The 15,530-nt window shown below is 34.4% G+C and overlaps 3 protein-coding genes and 1 non-coding gene across 7 annotated transcripts; 3 read left to right on the top strand and 1 right to left on the bottom strand.

Annotated features, from left to right (window-relative positions):
* The first annotated feature begins 59 nt into the window (after nt 1-59).
* LOC107260760 (heparan-alpha-glucosaminide N-acetyltransferase) lies at nt 60-3,732 on the top strand. Of its 2 annotated transcripts, none has more exons than XM_015714932.3 (13): nt 60-333; nt 809-946; nt 1,057-1,138; nt 1,393-1,469; nt 1,560-1,657; nt 1,756-1,873; nt 2,134-2,250; nt 2,368-2,459; nt 2,607-2,673; nt 2,752-2,833; nt 2,925-3,016; nt 3,133-3,276; nt 3,411-3,732. In XM_015714932.3, exons 1-13 carry the CDS (start codon nt 199-201, stop codon nt 3,555-3,557), a joined length of 1,389 nt encoding a protein of 462 aa, XP_015570418.1. In that variant the 5' UTR covers nt 60-198; the 3' UTR covers nt 3,558-3,732. The 2 variants fall into 2 exon arrangements, with proteins under 2 accessions (XP_015570418.1, XP_015570417.1); XM_015714931.3 differs by having other exon boundaries at nt 62-333; nt 1,560-1,675.
* TRNAC-GCA lies at nt 478-549 on the top strand. The gene has a single exon. It is a non-coding gene; the product is annotated as a tRNA-Cys (tRNA).
* A 925-nt stretch (nt 3,733-4,657) lies between the features above and the next one.
* LOC8280230 (26S proteasome regulatory subunit 6A homolog) lies at nt 4,658-8,300 on the top strand. Its single transcript, XM_015715173.3, has 10 exons — nt 4,658-4,932; nt 5,035-5,151; nt 5,521-5,628; nt 5,743-5,934; nt 6,022-6,213; nt 6,315-6,433; nt 6,578-6,665; nt 6,859-6,978; nt 7,062-7,202; nt 8,000-8,300. Exons 1-10 carry the CDS (start codon nt 4,816-4,818, stop codon nt 8,075-8,077), a joined length of 1,272 nt encoding a protein of 423 aa, XP_015570659.1. The 5' UTR covers nt 4,658-4,815; the 3' UTR covers nt 8,078-8,300.
* Nucleotides 8,301-9,008: 708 nt separating this feature from the next.
* Nucleotides 9,009-15,212, bottom strand: LOC8287091 (pentatricopeptide repeat-containing protein At1g09820). 3 transcript variants are annotated; one of them, XR_007217655.1, is made up of 4 exons: nt 14,930-15,212; nt 10,722-12,906; nt 9,296-9,384; nt 9,009-9,194 (listed from the first exon to the last, which is right to left on the bottom strand). XR_007217655.1 is itself a non-coding variant. In XM_048380098.1 (3 exons), exon 3 carries the CDS (start codon nt 12,760-12,762, stop codon nt 10,957-10,959), a length of 1,806 nt encoding a protein of 601 aa, XP_048236055.1. In that variant the 5' UTR covers nt 12,763-12,906; nt 14,590-14,663; nt 14,930-15,212; the 3' UTR covers nt 10,499-10,956. The 3 variants fall into 3 exon arrangements, 1 of the variants encoding a protein (XP_048236055.1); XR_001534764.3 differs by lacking the exon at nt 9,296-9,384 and having other exon boundaries at nt 9,013-9,194; XM_048380098.1 differs by lacking the exons at nt 9,009-9,194; nt 9,296-9,384 and adding an exon at nt 14,590-14,663 and having other exon boundaries at nt 10,499-12,906.
* Nucleotides 15,213-15,530: the final 318 nt, after the last annotated feature.

The following is a 15,530-nucleotide window of genomic DNA, read 5'->3' on the forward strand; positions in this document are numbered from 1 at the left end:
TTACACTATGATATTTGTCATGGTTGAAAGAGACACAAAGGTCAAAAAAATATTTATATTATTTCAAATAATTGCAGAGATTCCATGCTTATCCTCTGAGCTTCATATAAATGGAATTATCATCATCATCATCAGACAATCGAGTGTCCGAAACAAGTGAACTGACTTTCTTTTTCTTCTTGCACTTGGTTATTAAAGATGACCGAAATTAAGGCCGATATTACTACTCATGAGCACCATCTTACTATAGCTGAAGCCGATATTTCGGACCAAAAGCCCCTCAGGACTGCCCGTCTCGCTTCACTTGATATTTTCAGGGGCCTCACTGTCGCGGTATATATACATCTCTCTCTCTCTCTCTCTCTCTCCCTCTCCTTTTCTGTTTAATAGCCTCTGCTACTATAATTTCAATATTATCATCAACAAAAATACAATTTGCTAGATTATAAATGGATATTGGTATCAATTACAGCAAATGGGTCCATAGCTCAGTGGTAGAGCATTTGACTGCAGATCAAGAGGTCACCGGTTCGAACCCGGTTGGGCCCTTTTTTTTAACCTCTGAGGAAGCGAACTATTTTTCCAAAGATATTGCATATACTTGAATTTTTTTTTAAGTGATTTTATTTATAAAGTTTCAATTATTTTGCACAACAATTTCATATGGAATATATAGTGGATGAAGGTGTATTTAAAATCTTATTTTTTTCTAATGGTATTATTTCTAAACTTTTAATCACTGTGCACAACAATTTCAGTTCATACGGAATATATAGTTAATGATGTATGTCTTGTGGGTTGCTTGCAGTTAATGATTTTGGTTGATGATGCTGGAGGAGAATGGCCAGTGATTGGACATGCACCATGGAACGGTTGCAATCTAGCTGATTTTGTTATGCCATTCTTTCTGTTTATTGTTGGGGTGGCCATTCCTCTTTCACTGAAGGTGTATTTATTTGTATTCCTTGTAGATTCAGTTCGAAAAAAAGAAGAATAGGGTTTTTCCAACTCTTAAACTCGATCTTTTCTGATAATATTAGTCTTCTTTCAATGTAGAGATTTATAAGCAGGGGTCAAGCTGTCAAGAGAGTGATTTTCAGAACTCTGAAACTCCTCTTCTGGGGTATCCTGTTACAAGGTTAGTTTTATTCTGCTTTTACTCTTCTTGAAGTAACATACAATTGTTACAGTTAAGTCATGTAGTATTTTGTATCTATATATAAAATCCACAAGAGACTTGAGAGTTTCTTTAGCTAAGCTACCTGGAATACACATCTTGGTAGTGACGGATTATTTATTTAACTAAGAAAAAAAAAAAATGAAAGAGAGCGCACAAGGTCTGGATATTTCTGTCATGCTTTGACAGTGATTTGATCTCAATGTGTTATGTAGGAGGCTTCTCTCATGCCCCTGATGAACTGACTTATGGTGTTGATATGAAGGAGATAAGGTGGTGTGGCATTCTCCAGGTAATGTCGTTTTTGGTATTTCGGAGTGTTCACAATATTCGTTTGGTAGAAAAAAGTCTTAATGTGGTAATATGCTTTTATTCTGTCTAGAGAATTGCTTTTGCTTATATAGTAGTGGCACTGGTAGAAATCTTGACAAAAGATGAAAAACCTAAGGATCTCCCGCCTGGCCGCTTCTCCATATTCAGGTTATATTGCTGGCATTGGTAAGTTTATGTTTGTAATAAGAATTTTAATGATAACTCGTTACAGTTCTACAGTGATTCTTCTATCTTAAATTTTGCAGGCTGGTGGGAGCATGCGTTCTAGTTACTTACTTGGCTGCGATTCATGGCACATTTGTCCCTGATTGGCACTTCACCATCCTTGATAGAGACAGTCCTGATTATGGGAAAGTTTTCAATGTATGGTTGCCTGTTGATTCCACATCATTTAGGCCTTATTGAAGGAAAAGAATTTGTTAAATATACATCTTTCATTTTGTTTAATAGTGACAAGAGTGATGGGTAGCATCACAAGAACTGAAATCGTACCCCCTACCTATTTTCTCACTGTTATTTTAGATTCCATGTCATTGTTCTTTATAGAAGAGTAACAGGCTCTTATAAGGTTAAGATTTTAGGCTTTCTTCTATACACGCAGTAATATGCACTGCTGATTTCAGGTAGACTGCAATGTCAGAGGACAAATGGATCCTCCATGTAATGCAGCTGGCTATATTGACAGGAAAATTCTAGGACTTGCCCATATGTATCAGCATCCAGCTTGGAGGAGATCTAAGGTGCATAATTTTTTTTTTCTCTCTTTTACTCTTCTGCTTCTCATATTTTTAATTTGAGATGATGAGTTATAATCAATAGCAGATGATAATTTAATAAGTTTCTCCAAAGTGCTGCAGGCTTGCACAGAGAATTCCCCATATGATGGACCTTTTCTAATCAATGCTCCATCATGGTGCCATGCACCTTTTGAACCTGAGGGAATCCTGAGGTAAGATAACATAACCATTATTCATAGCATATACTGATGAAGCAGCAACATGTTATAGGAAAGCTTTTACAGGTCATTCGACCTTTTGCATTGTATATGTAACTTGAGATAATGTCTAACTCCAAAGGTGATACCGTGTCATCCCAGCTCGATATCTGCTATTCTCTCCACTATCATTGGACTTCATTTTGGACATGTGCTTGTGCACTTGAAGGTTAGAATTGTGATTACATGTATAAGACTTCATTTAGATCCATGTCTTGCTTCAAATTAATGAATTACTGAACTCCAGGATCATGCAAGTAGGCTGAAGCACTGGATTTTGATGGGACTTGGCCTTCTTATTTTGGGATTCATTCTGCATTTCACTCATGGTCAGGACTGAAGAGAGCAACATTTCCAAGTTCTGTTGCATTATATCTATTACATCTTTCTTGAATTCTGATGTCATTTTTTGATTTGCAGTTGTTCCCTTAAATAAGCAGCTCTACACTTTTAGTTACGTTTGTGTAACATCTGGTGCTGCAGCATTGGTGTTTTCTGCCATCTATATTCTGGTACGCTGTTGCTGCGAAACCATAATGGGCCTGATTGTACAGACACTTCCAAGCACAGTAATTCAGATTTTTTTTAATATATATATAGAATTTCATGCAACTAGTTGCAATTCCAGGTTGATATTTGGGGTTTGAAATGGCTGTTTCTACCGTTGGAATGGATTGGGATGAATGCCATGCTGGTTTATGTTATGGCTGCTGAAGGCATTTTTGCTGGTTTTATGAACGGCTGGTACTATGATGATCCCCATAATTCACTGGTAAGTTTCAGAACAATCTCGACATGCCTTTTTAACCTCTATTTTCCTGTCTCCACAAGGAGTTTCAAAATGTTGCTTAATGCACAAATGCATGTAATGATCTCTGATAACCTGAATCTCCATTCCATTGGCAGATATATTGGATAAAAAAGCACATTTTCATTGGCGTATGGCATTCTCAAAGAGTAGGCATTCTTCTCTATGTAATCTTTGTGGAGATTCTCTTCTGGGGCATTGTCGCTGGAATCTTGCATAGCCAAGGAATTTATTGGAAGCTTTAAACCACTCATCAATCAAATGTGTATTTTGCTAAAGTTGTAACGTCTTTCTGTGAGCTTTGTATGGTCTAGCTGTTCATCTATTATGTACCTTCCATTGCAGTATTACTGGCAAAAAGTTAAAAAGAAATTCCATCCTAATCTAATGCTATGCTCTGTAGCATCTTCAACCTCTCAATACTGAGCAACTTTTGATCAAGTGAGAATAGTGAAAAGATATTTAATAATCTATGCACTTCATTTGAGATTCTACTGCTACAAACTAAAAGAAGAAAGAAAATAGAGAAATAAAACAACTTGAATTTTATTTAATTTTTTAAATGGTTTACTAATTAATTAAACGAAAATTAACATATTGTATCAAGGAAATAAAATGAGTCCACTGCTCATATTACAAACTAGAACTCCATAAAAGCTCTTACAAAAATAAATGTAAACCCCTTTATAAAATTTTGATAATATTTATTCTCTATTTAAGCTTCCTATGCTTTGTTATTTTTAATCTATAGTTATCTTTTATAATATAAAAATTGTTTCCAGCACCTTGAATTCATTACAAAATTAAGTCTAAATCTATAAATAAAACACTGAGTTGTAACATAATTAAAAATCAACAAAAGCCAAAATAATTACAAACATTATCAACAAAATTATAACCCTAAATGTGTATTTAAAATAATTTGCAATTATCGAATATACAAATATATTCCACCACTAATATGACTAAACCGGGTTTATAAAAGGAAATTTCTTAAAAATATTTTAAAACTAACAAAAAATATCATTTTTATTGTGTAAATTTTTTTTAAAAATACTACTTTTTAGATTTTTCTTTTAAAGAATATGTAATTATTTTTAAATTTTTTTATCCAAAAACAACTAAAATCATAATTCTTAAAAAATTAAAAATTATAATTTTGATATTTTTAATACCAGTAAAACAAATTTTAACACGCAAGTTTAATAAAAAATGAAAAAAAAAGGTACTTTTATTGTTTTTCCTTTATAAAATCTAAAGGAGTTGAGCCCATTTGGATGAAGCAATCGGGCTCAAAAATGGGCCGATCCAGAAACAAATAAAAATTCACGATTATCTCTACGCTAGACTGTCTTCTCCAACAAGTCGGGTCGAATAAAAACCCTTTTTCTATACAAATTTCCTAAAATTCAAAAATTATAATAAATCAGTGAAGTCTCCATTTCAATTCTCTCTTCTCTTTCTCTGTTTTGTATCGTAAATCAAGAATAAATCAGTAACACGATGGCAACGCCGATGGTGGAGGACACAAACTTTGAGGATGATCAGCTGGCTTCAATGACGACAGAGGACATAGTTAGAGCATCTCGTCTTCTCGATAATGAGATTCGCATCCTCAAGGTCCCCCAGATCCCCGCAAATCCCTATCTTGTTTGTCTTTTCACTGAACATGTTTGTGTTTAGGGTTTAGGGTTTGTAATTGTTTTTGTTTTTAAAATTCAGGAAGAGTTGCAAAGAACGAATTTGGAGTTGGATTCGTACAAGGAGAAGATAAAAGAAAATCAAGAGAAGATTAAGCTTAATAAGCAATTACCATACCTTGTCGGCAACATTGTTGAGGTAATTTTTTTTTAGTGCTTTGGTATTCGAATGGAGTTTCTAATGTGATAGCTGTTAATTAATTGATATTTATGTTCTTAAACTTCTGTTTTTGCATTGTGGTGTTTGAAAATAGTTTTAGTTGAACTTGCTAATGGTGAAAATGGAAAGGCGTGGACTTAATAGTTCAAATTAATTGAATGTTGAGTACAACTTATAGTCATGGATCTCTTTGTTATGGTTCTGCTACTTTGCTGATCAAATGCGAGGAATCGTACAATAGATAGTGTACATACTTTTTTAATTCATTTATGCCTCAGTTTCACACAGTTGGTGTTCTAAACACGAGCAGTTATAGCAGCATTTTTATTATTTGGTCTGTATGTGTAGATTTTGGAAATGAACCCTGAAGATGAAGCTGAGGAAGATGGTGCAAACATTGACCTTGATTCTCAAAGGAAGGGTAAATGTGTAGTGCTGAAAACATCTACTCGTCAGGTGAGCCGTCTATTCTAAACAATCGAGTAATTCTTGCAACTGTAATGCTGTTCTACCTTCTGTGATACTATGAGATCGTCTTTTTATTTGGTACTATTTGTATGTTTATTGCAGACTATTTTTCTTCCTGTGGTTGGTCTTGTTGACCCTGACAAGTTGAAGCCTGGTGACTTGGTTGGAGTTAACAAAGATAGTTACTTGATCTTGGATACTCTTCCATCTGAGTATGATTCAAGAGTGAAAGCCATGGAGGTTGATGAGAAACCAACGGAGGACTATAATGATATTGGGGGTTTGGAGAAACAGGTAGCTATTAAATCTTAAGGATGCTTTATGTGCCAGTTCTGTTGGGATTGTTAGATGAAAAATCTGATTTTCTTGTTTCTGCAATAGATCCAAGAGCTAGTAGAGGCAATTGTGTTGCCCATGACCCACAAGGAGCGATTTCAGAAGTTAGGTATTCGTCCTCCTAAAGGTGTTCTTTTGTATGGACCTCCTGGGACAGGGAAGACATTAATGGCTCGTGCTTGTGCTGCACAAACCAATGCTACTTTTCTAAAGTTGGCAGGCCCACAACTTGTCCAGGTAACATATTTGTCTTAATGCCATAAAGCAGTTACTTTGTGCAATGTTATTCTAATTAGCTACAGGCCATTAGAGAGTAACTAAACTTGTGTATTACGCAGATGTTCATTGGAGATGGTGCCAAACTCGTCCGTGATGCGTTTCAGCTTGCAAAAGAGAAATCACCCTGCATCATATTCATAGATGAAATTGATGCCATTGGTACAAAGAGATTTGACAGGTATAGCGCATCTTTGCTCTTGAGTATACCTAGATGTGGGTTTTTTCTGGCAAAGCAGATCAACATTTGGGTAGGTTTTTCATGTTATTGAGTGACAAATTGAAATATTCTATCTAATAGTTAAATATTTGTTGTTTGTTATAGTGAAGTGAGTGGAGATAGGGAAGTACAGAGGACCATGTTAGAGTTGCTTAATCAGCTTGATGGTTTTAGTAGTGATGAGAGGATAAAGGTAATTATTTATTACATTAAAGTGCTCAATGTTTATAAATGGGATCTCAATGTCTTTGGATCAATGTGTCACCTTGGAGACATTTGGCCTGGTTGCTTGTTGGACTTTGAGATGGTTATTATGTTTTTTAACAAAAATCGTTACTCTCATGTTTTTCTAGAATGATTTCATAAATCTGTCGTATAAAATTTAGGTGATTGCAGCAACAAATCGTGCTGATATCTTGGACCCTGCTCTCATGCGTTCTGGTCGATTGGATCGCAAAATTGAGTTTCCTCATCCAAGTGAAGAAGCAAGAGCTCGCATTTTGCAGGTTTGCCAAATCAGTATTGCTTTCTTCCCTGACACAATATACATACAGTATTTCTTAGTTATCTGTTTGTGTAAATGTTGTAGATCCACTCAAGGAAGATGAATGTTCATCCTGATGTCAATTTTGAAGAATTGGCTCGGTCTACTGATGATTTCAATGGGGCTCAATTAAAAGCTGTTTGTGTAGAGGCTGGGATGCTTGCACTTCGCCGAGATGCAACTGAGGTGCTCTTCTCTCTCTCTCTCTCTCACACACACACACACACACACACACCCACCCACCCACACCCACAGACAGATGCACATGCATGCATTTGATTCTCTTTCTTGTTTGGGCCATCTAATTGATGTTATCAAATGCCTAAAAAGTCGTATTCCATTATTTTTTGGAAGTAGCGAAGCTGTCTTTACCTATTGGAACAAGCCTCTAGAGATGCACTAATATAGAGCTTCTGGAAGCATTTTTTTCTCTTGCATGAAAGTTTATGCATACAGTGGAAGATTAGAAATGCATCTTTGCATGTTATCTTTGTCGTTTAACGTGACGTGATCTCTTTGAGATCTCTTACTTTTTGGGGGGGGCAAACGTATTGATGTCTGTAAATCTCAAAGTAAATGTCACATATAAATGCTCGTTGATGTTGATTGTCCTTCCTGTTGGAAGTTCCTCCATCAATGGGTGGTTCATATTCCATCGCCTTTGGGAGCAGCAATGCTGCCATTACCTATTGGGACTAGCCATGAGACACACATTCTCTAAATTCTGATTGTATTTGTTTCTTCTTTGCGGAAATCACGCTAGGGATTAAGATTATGGTGCTTTAGGTAGTTGCTTCATCTTCTTAATGACATATCTGCATGATTAACCTCAGTTTTTGTGGATGACATTGGCATCATTTATCATTGAGATTATAGGCTTATGTTGAACTTTGGTATATAAGTTTGTGTCACGTTAAGGTGGATTATTTAACTTAGCAAAGAATATGAGACTGAATCTATGCACTGGATGGATCCAAAATCAGGTGAACCATGAGGATTTCAATGAGGGTATAATTCAAGTCCAAGCAAAGAAGAAAGCAAGCTTAAACTATTATGCATAAATTCAAATGGCACTTCTTCTATTCAATCTCAAGCCAAGTATAAAGCAGACTTCAAATCAGAATCTTTCACGTGAGAATTGGACTTTTGGTTCTCTTCGTATGCCTTGTATGGATCTTTTGCTGAACTTGTTGTAAAAGTTGAAGATGTGAGAAGTTATGCTGTACCTGCGTTGTTACTACAATTTTATTGAAATGAATGATTTCCAACAAAGAATTATCGATATCTTCACAGTATTTGCAACAAATATTTTGGTAATCTAATTGCTAAGCCCTGACGTTTTTGGTACTCTTCGCATGCCTTGTATGGATCTTTTACTGCTTGCATCAATAACAAGACAAGATGCTCCATTTACTGCGACAGTTTTGTAGCTCAGTTTTGCAAATACACTTGATGTGCAAAAACTGCTAGGTGCTGTATGATTGGAGAAGAACACCCCAACTAGAGTCTAGAGCTAATTCTTAGGCTCGAAGCAGGCTTTTTTCGGCCTGGTCCACAATCGGTTCAACCTTTGTCTAAAACCCAAGCCAGCAAGCGATGACAATAATATCGTAATAAGGTGGTGTCCTTCGTGGCTGCTGTTAGGCTTTCGCTATCGACATAGCAGCAGACGGCAATTAAGAGTGGTTATTGTTGACTTGGCAATTTCGCTTATCCCATTTCAAGTCACTTTTAAATGGCTACTCTAATAATTAGGGATGGCAAATTCGAATGGAAATTATTCTTATTATTTAAATTCGTCCCAAATTCGAATGGAAATATTTACAGACTATCCAAATTCGTTAAAATTAAATAATTATTAAATAAATTTTATAATTATTTAAATGAATAGCGAATATTTTATCCATTAAAAATCCGTTTATATAAATATTTGAATAATCAAATGAATATCCATTTACCGAACTCATTTATAACAACTTGAATTAATAAAAGTAAAAAAAAATATAAAATATAAACTAATTAAAAATTTACATATTCAACAATAATATTTCATATTAATACAATCTAAACATTAATTCAATAAAATTTAAAATAATATTATAAATAATAACAATTAAATATAATGTAATATCTATTACAATTTGTACATCTTCCAGCTCCATATTTAAGAGTGCTTATCTACCAAATTTAAAAAAAAAAAAACAATTAATATTTTAAATATTAAATTACATATCTCTGCATCATTCTATTATTATAAGAAATATTTAAATAACACTTACTCAATAACAACTTCATGAAAATACACATCATAATTCGACATCCTTTTCAATTGAACATAAACAACATGCTTCTTTAGTTAAACAAGATCCTAAAAATAAAAAATAAAGATGAGTATATAAAATACTTTATAAAACTTAGTTTAAAGAAATAATATGAAATGAGTTCTTTTATTATCTTCAACACGCCCATAGCCAATTTTGTGAACATATTAATGCTTTCAAAGTATCTGAATGAAGCCTACTGAAATGAATGCCAACAACTCTTCAACCAGTGCTAGATGCAGACTCAGATGCCATAGTAATTATTGGAATTGCTAAAAAATCTCTAGCAACCATTTGCAATGCTAGATACTTTATTCCATTTGTTTTCCACCAATTAAAAATGTCAAAATCTTGAGTCCAAGATAAAACTGGCTCATCAAGATAATAATCCAACTCCTCTTCAAGAACTGTGGATAGTAATTTCAAAACTGGCTCAAATCAACATTCACCCACCGCAAGGATATTGAAAGGAAAATAAAAGGACTAGCATAAAACACTAATTCATTCTACCAGTAGGCCATTTAATAATTTTTGTTAATGTGATTACATAATTATTCTTTCTCATATCCTCAAATTTAATCATGATATTTTCATCTTACAATTGTTTATAATAAATTTAACTATTAAATATATGCCATCCATTGTTAATTCCACATTCATTTAATATCATTATTGTAAGTTTTAGAGTTCGCACTTGGAAAATTTAAAGTTCACACTTTTATGCCATCATCTACCATCACATTCATGAAAGCAATATTGACAGATGGCCTCCTGAGAAAAAATATAACAAGAGAAACCCAACTTAAAATGGCAAGGAAACAGCAAATGTACTTTATTTCCTATGCATTGAGATTGAAAAACTAGGAAAGAGAAAACAATAGCTAATATACAAGTAAACATAAATGTGTTGTCATATATAGCCATGATGATTAGTAGTAAACCATTTTTCTTTCTAAAAGAGAATTCCAAATATTATAACACCTTAACTGTAAGTTTGAAACAGAAACAATTATAGAGAAAACACAGCAATTTGGTGGATAATTCCTTTTCCTTTTCAAATGTCAATCATATCCAGTCAAATAAGTAACTACTAATGAAATAAAGAAGAAACTTCAGGTAATCACATCATTCGACTTCTTTGCAATGCAAGTGCATTTCATATTCAGTCAAATAAGTAACTACTAATGAAATAAAGAAGAAACTTCAGGTAATTACATCATTCGACTTCTTTGCAATGCAAGTGCAAATACATACTTTGATTTCAATTTGACAATGCTACATTTGGGAGAACCAATAGTTTGCCATAATCAAGAATTTGACATGCAATTCTGCATTGTGACCTTCACAAAATCAGAATACTCAACCAAAAGTTAGATATATCTACCTGTATAGGCAAAGGTTGACAAAATCCAACAACTTGCTAAGCACCAGCAGTTCCTTTTAACAAGTACCATCCTACAGCAGTCAGCAGGATCCAAGATGATCCACACACATCAGTTCCATATCTGCACGGGTTAAGCAGTCAGGTACAAGTTTCCATGTGAAAGCCCATTTAGCTTCTTCAGTGCCATCATTTCAATATCTAACAATGATAACCGCCCCTTGTTCAGTTACAAAGTTTAAGAGCTGACTGCAACCTTATATAGATGTCCTTCTATGTCTGGAACAAAGCCTTTCTCCATCATTTCCTCTGTAACGATCTCATACGTCATTCGGTTTGGAATCAAGCCCTTCTCCAACATCTCATTAAGAAGCCCATTTGCATCTTCAAGTTTATCTTTCTTACAGAACCCCTTTATCAGCACATTATATGTGGCAACATTTGCTAGTCTCCCTACTTTCTCCATTTGTGACCTTAAATTTAACGCTGCCCTGAGATTTCCTTCCTTGCAATAGCCATCTATCATGGTATTGTATGTCAACTGACTCGGTTTCAATCCTTTTCTGCACATCTCATCCAAGAGTCTTAAGGCCTTTTTCATTTCCCCTTTGTTGCATAATGAATCGATCAATATATTATATGTAATGAGATCAGCTTTCAAATGCTTAGTATCCATTTCACTTACAAGATTCCTAGCTGCTTCCAAATCTCCCTTTCTACATAAACCAGCAATTAAGCAGTTGTATGTTGAAACATCAGGGCATACCCCCTTGCCTAACATTATTCTATATAATGCAAACGCATCCTCCATATTTTCATCCTTACAGTAAGCATCAATCAATATATTGTAGGTAGTAACATTAGGAGTTATTCCTTGTTTTGGCATATCATCAAATAATTCACCCGCTTGCTTCACCATCTTATTCTTGCAAAACCCATTTAGAAGAGCATTATGAGTAATGATATTTGGCTTCAAGCACGAATTAACCATTTGATCCCGCAAAGCAGTAGCCTCGTTAACCTTCCCATTATTACATAACCCATTAATTAATGAATTGTATGTAACCACATTAGGTTTTACACCTTGCCTATTCATTTCTGCAAACACCTTCATTGCAGCTGATACATTTTTATCCTTACAAAATCCATCAATCAAAATATTAAATGTGACCTCATTCGGGCAGATCCCATCTGCCCTCATCTCCTTCAAAATGGCATCAGCTTTATACATCTTCCCAATTTTACCCATTTTGCAATAGCCATCAATAAGAGTATTATAAGTAATCACATTTGCTGATACCCCTCGCACTTTCATGTCCTCAATAATATCACCAGCCTTATTCAATTTCCCTACTTTACACAACCCATTAATCACAATATTAAAACTAATCAAAGTAGGTTCAATCCTTCTTCTAATCATCTCCTTATACACAAATTCCATATCCCCAATTTCACCCACCTTAACCAAACCACTCATCAATGGATTACAAGAAGTAACAGACAACTTAAGCCCATAATCACTAGCTCTCTTAAATGCCTCAAATCCTAAACGGGTTCTTAAATTCTTTGCATAAGCCCATACCAATATATCAACAATAATAGAATTAGCACAAAAGGAATCCCCACTAACTGAAATTGCATGAAAAATAGAAGAAACTGGATAATTCTTATCATTCTGAACAAAATTATCCAAAAAAGATCTGATCTTTGAATACTTTTTAGCATATGCAAGCAAGTGCAACATTCTGAAAGTAAGTTCTAAAGAGTGTGAAAGTTTAAGCTCCTTTTGGGACCAAGTAAAGTACCTGAGAGTAAGATCTGAGTTTGCTCCTGAGTTGAGTAATTGATGAAGGAGAGCAATGGGGTTTGTACTCTTGAGATGGGTTTTGAGCTCTGACCAATGTTGCTTCGCGATGAGGTCTACAACGTTTGGGATATTTACACATGATGAACTGAATCTGCTAAAGGGTTGTTTGTTTCTCGGGAAAATGAATGTGTAAAATAGTTTACCCTGGAAATTATGGAGTTTCATATACATAAGCATAGTTTCCTCTCAAATATGTTTAATTTGTATTAGTTTCTTCACATAAAAAGGATGACTTCTATATTTGCAATTATTTTTGTTCCCCTCTCTTCGTTTTTGGTTCTGCAGTCATTGTTCTGAAACGTAGCGGCAGGTTGGATTTACCTGTATCTCAGAAGAACATCAAGTTATTTGAGCTATAAATGAGTTAAAAAAGTGCATTATATTTTCAAAAAGGCACATTACAAACACATCATTTATTATCTAGAAGTAAATTATACAGATAGCATTCACAACCAATGTAACTATATATATCATTATACTTTTGAATTTCAAAAACAATAAATGATTCTAAGCCAATCGCATGAGATTTCTAAATGCAGCCTAAAAGTACGAAAGAGAAAAAAAATATTTCTTGGTTCATCTTTCAATATATGCTGTGTTCCTTATCCGCATTAACCTTATTGTTGTTTGAACCTGTTTCAGAACCTGCACACAGAGCAAGACGTCCTTGTATTCATCCTCAAAGCACTATTCAAGAAAATCTTAAACAGCTGGGCCGATCCCCATGAAAAAAGAAATTAAAAAGAACTAAAATTTACTACAACAAAAGAGAAAAAAGGAAGGAAGTGGATAGCAAGTGGCGACCCATACAAGCAGACATGGGTAATATTTATTTCTCGAGGATATTGTCTTCTCAATCTAATACACTTGCGTAGTCTCTTAATCTTTGGAATGGTCAATACCAAGAAGATCTTGTGGTGGTTTGCTCTGGCCTCAGGCTCAGGGACCTTTGAAGTTGGTCATTGATGGCTGCTATCCACTGCTGAAGCGGCTCAAGGGAGGGTTTCGGCCGGTTTTACCTACTATTGGATTTAAGGTCTCCCATCACACGGCTCACCAACTTGATCTTAAGCGTAGTTGCAAAGCTTTCTTTGGTGAGCTAGCCTTGTCGCCTTCCTCTTTTCCTCTCTGTTTCAGATGTCCATCCAATCTCTGATTCCAGTCCATAACTTTCTTGAATCTAGCTCAGGGGAACATCTGTTGACTTATCGACCAGAAAGCCTTATCCCCATAGAGCAGTCGACTAGAAGTAGAAGACTGACTGATGGCCTGAGAGAAAGTGACCTCTTTCGGGAAACATACTTCTCACTCATTTTGCCTCCACTCTCTCTCTTGCATTTCCTCTTTCCTACAGCAGCAATTCCTCTAAGTTTATTCTCTTTCCGGACACTTTGGTCTACTGTCTCTTTCTGTTTATTTATCCCCACAAGATACATAAAATTCTTTGGTCCACTGTCTCTTAAGAATCCAATTCGTTGTTACCTTTCTCTCAATGATCTATAATTCTTTTATCATCTTTTTGCTACAACTTTCTGGCTATAACTGATTAATTAATAAGTAAATAACAATCGTGTTCTCTAGATATAACATAGAATAAGAAATCTGCAAGAACTGAGATGCACAAACATACTCTAGTAGTCAATAGATAACCCACCCTTTGCCAGAATTTAAAAGGCATTGACATAGAAATAAGTATTGTAGGGAAAAGAAAAACAAAACGAGATTTGTAGGGTAGAAAGGACATATAGCATGAAAAGAATGCCAAAGTAAATCACATGCAACAACATCAAATACTTACAATAAACTACACAAAAGAAACTCCCAGAAATAACGCGAGGATTATAATTGACACATTTCTCTTGCCTCAGACTAAGGAAACAGAGGAGTTACAGAAAGTTCATGGAAAACCACACACTTTCTCAAGGTCGGTTTTTTTAGCTTTCTTTTCTAGAGGAGTTACATTCAACAACATTAAATTTAACTATACTCAAAATCAACACTCACCTACCATATGGATATCGAAAGGAAAATAAGAGGACTAGCAGAAATATTAAGATTCTTTATTAAACAATGGTGGCCTGCAGAAGTAAATTTAGAACTTGTTTAACAAACCATTTGAAATTTACACAGATAATTTTTATTAACGATTCAAAAGAGTTTTGAGCAAAATTTCAATTCAAAATTATACAGTCTAGAAAACTACTATCAGGCTATTGTTAAGCAAGGAACCAAAATGTTGTTAGGGAATACAACTGCTCTTCTGTCTAGCAAGTGTAGTAAAACACCATGGAAGTGTACGAAATAGTAGAAAAGATCATAGAATGTAGGAAAAAAACAGCAATACCTGAGAAGACGGCAGCAACGGCTGAGAAGACGGCAGCAACGGCTGAGAAGACGGCAGCAGCGACAATACGACAGCAAGAGTGGAGGCGACTGCATCTAGGGCGAAGACGGCTGCAGCAAGGGCGACGGTAAGGGCAACAACGGGAAAGGTAGCATCAGCGAAGGGAAGGCATCAGTGACGGGAACGACAGCAAGGTTGGCGATGAGATGAGGATCTGTGAGATTAAATTTTGATATTATAAAAATAAAAATAAAATTATAATAGATTTAAATTTAAAAAATATATTTTATATTTCTATATAATAACACAATATATATATTTATTAATATTTTATTATAATAGTAAAATGAGATTTATTAACTAAAATTTAAAATTTAAATTTAAATTATACTATATTATTAATATACAGTATTAATTTATTTATTTTATAATAATTAGTTAAAAATATAAAATTATTTAGTAAATATAATTAATATCGTATTAGCATTATATAATTAGAAGTTAATAATATTAATATATTAGTTTGGGCATTATAATAAATTTTTAACGTGATTTAGAGTTTTTTTTTTTTCAGTGAGTAATATCGGATACTAATAATAAT

The sequence above is a fragment of the Ricinus communis genome, chromosome 10, assembly GCF_019578655.1.
Source record: "Ricinus communis isolate WT05 ecotype wild-type chromosome 10, ASM1957865v1, whole genome shotgun sequence".
Taxonomy (NCBI): domain Eukaryota; kingdom Viridiplantae; phylum Streptophyta; class Magnoliopsida; order Malpighiales; family Euphorbiaceae; genus Ricinus; species Ricinus communis.

What these genes read in the sequence shown, in the direction of transcription:
- LOC107260760 (XM_015714931.3), top strand. Translation starts at nt 199, where the DNA reads ATGACCGAAATTAAGGCCGATATTACTACTCATGAGCACCATCTTACT. An exon ending in CTGGGGTATCCTGTTACAAG is followed by an intron (nt 1,139 to 1,392) that starts GTTAGTTTTATT and finishes TGTGTTATGTAG; the next exon opens with GAGGCTTCTCTCATGCCCCT. An exon ending in ATGTGCTTGTGCACTTGAAG is followed by an intron (nt 2,674 to 2,751) that starts GTTAGAATTGTG and finishes ACTGAACTCCAG; the next exon opens with GATCATGCAAGTAGGCTGAA.
- LOC8287091 (XM_048380098.1), bottom strand. Translation starts at nt 12,762, where the DNA reads ATGCTTATGTATATGAAACTCCATAATTTCCAGGGTAAACTATTTTAC.
- LOC8280230 (XM_015715173.3), top strand. Translation starts at nt 4,816, where the DNA reads ATGGCAACGCCGATGGTGGAGGACACAAACTTTGAGGATGATCAGCTG. An exon ending in ATGAGATTCGCATCCTCAAG is followed by an intron (nt 4,933 to 5,034) that starts GTCCCCCAGATC and finishes TTTAAAATTCAG; the next exon opens with GAAGAGTTGCAAAGAACGAA. An exon ending in TTGGGGGTTTGGAGAAACAG is followed by an intron (nt 5,935 to 6,021) that starts GTAGCTATTAAA and finishes TTTCTGCAATAG; the next exon opens with ATCCAAGAGCTAGTAGAGGC.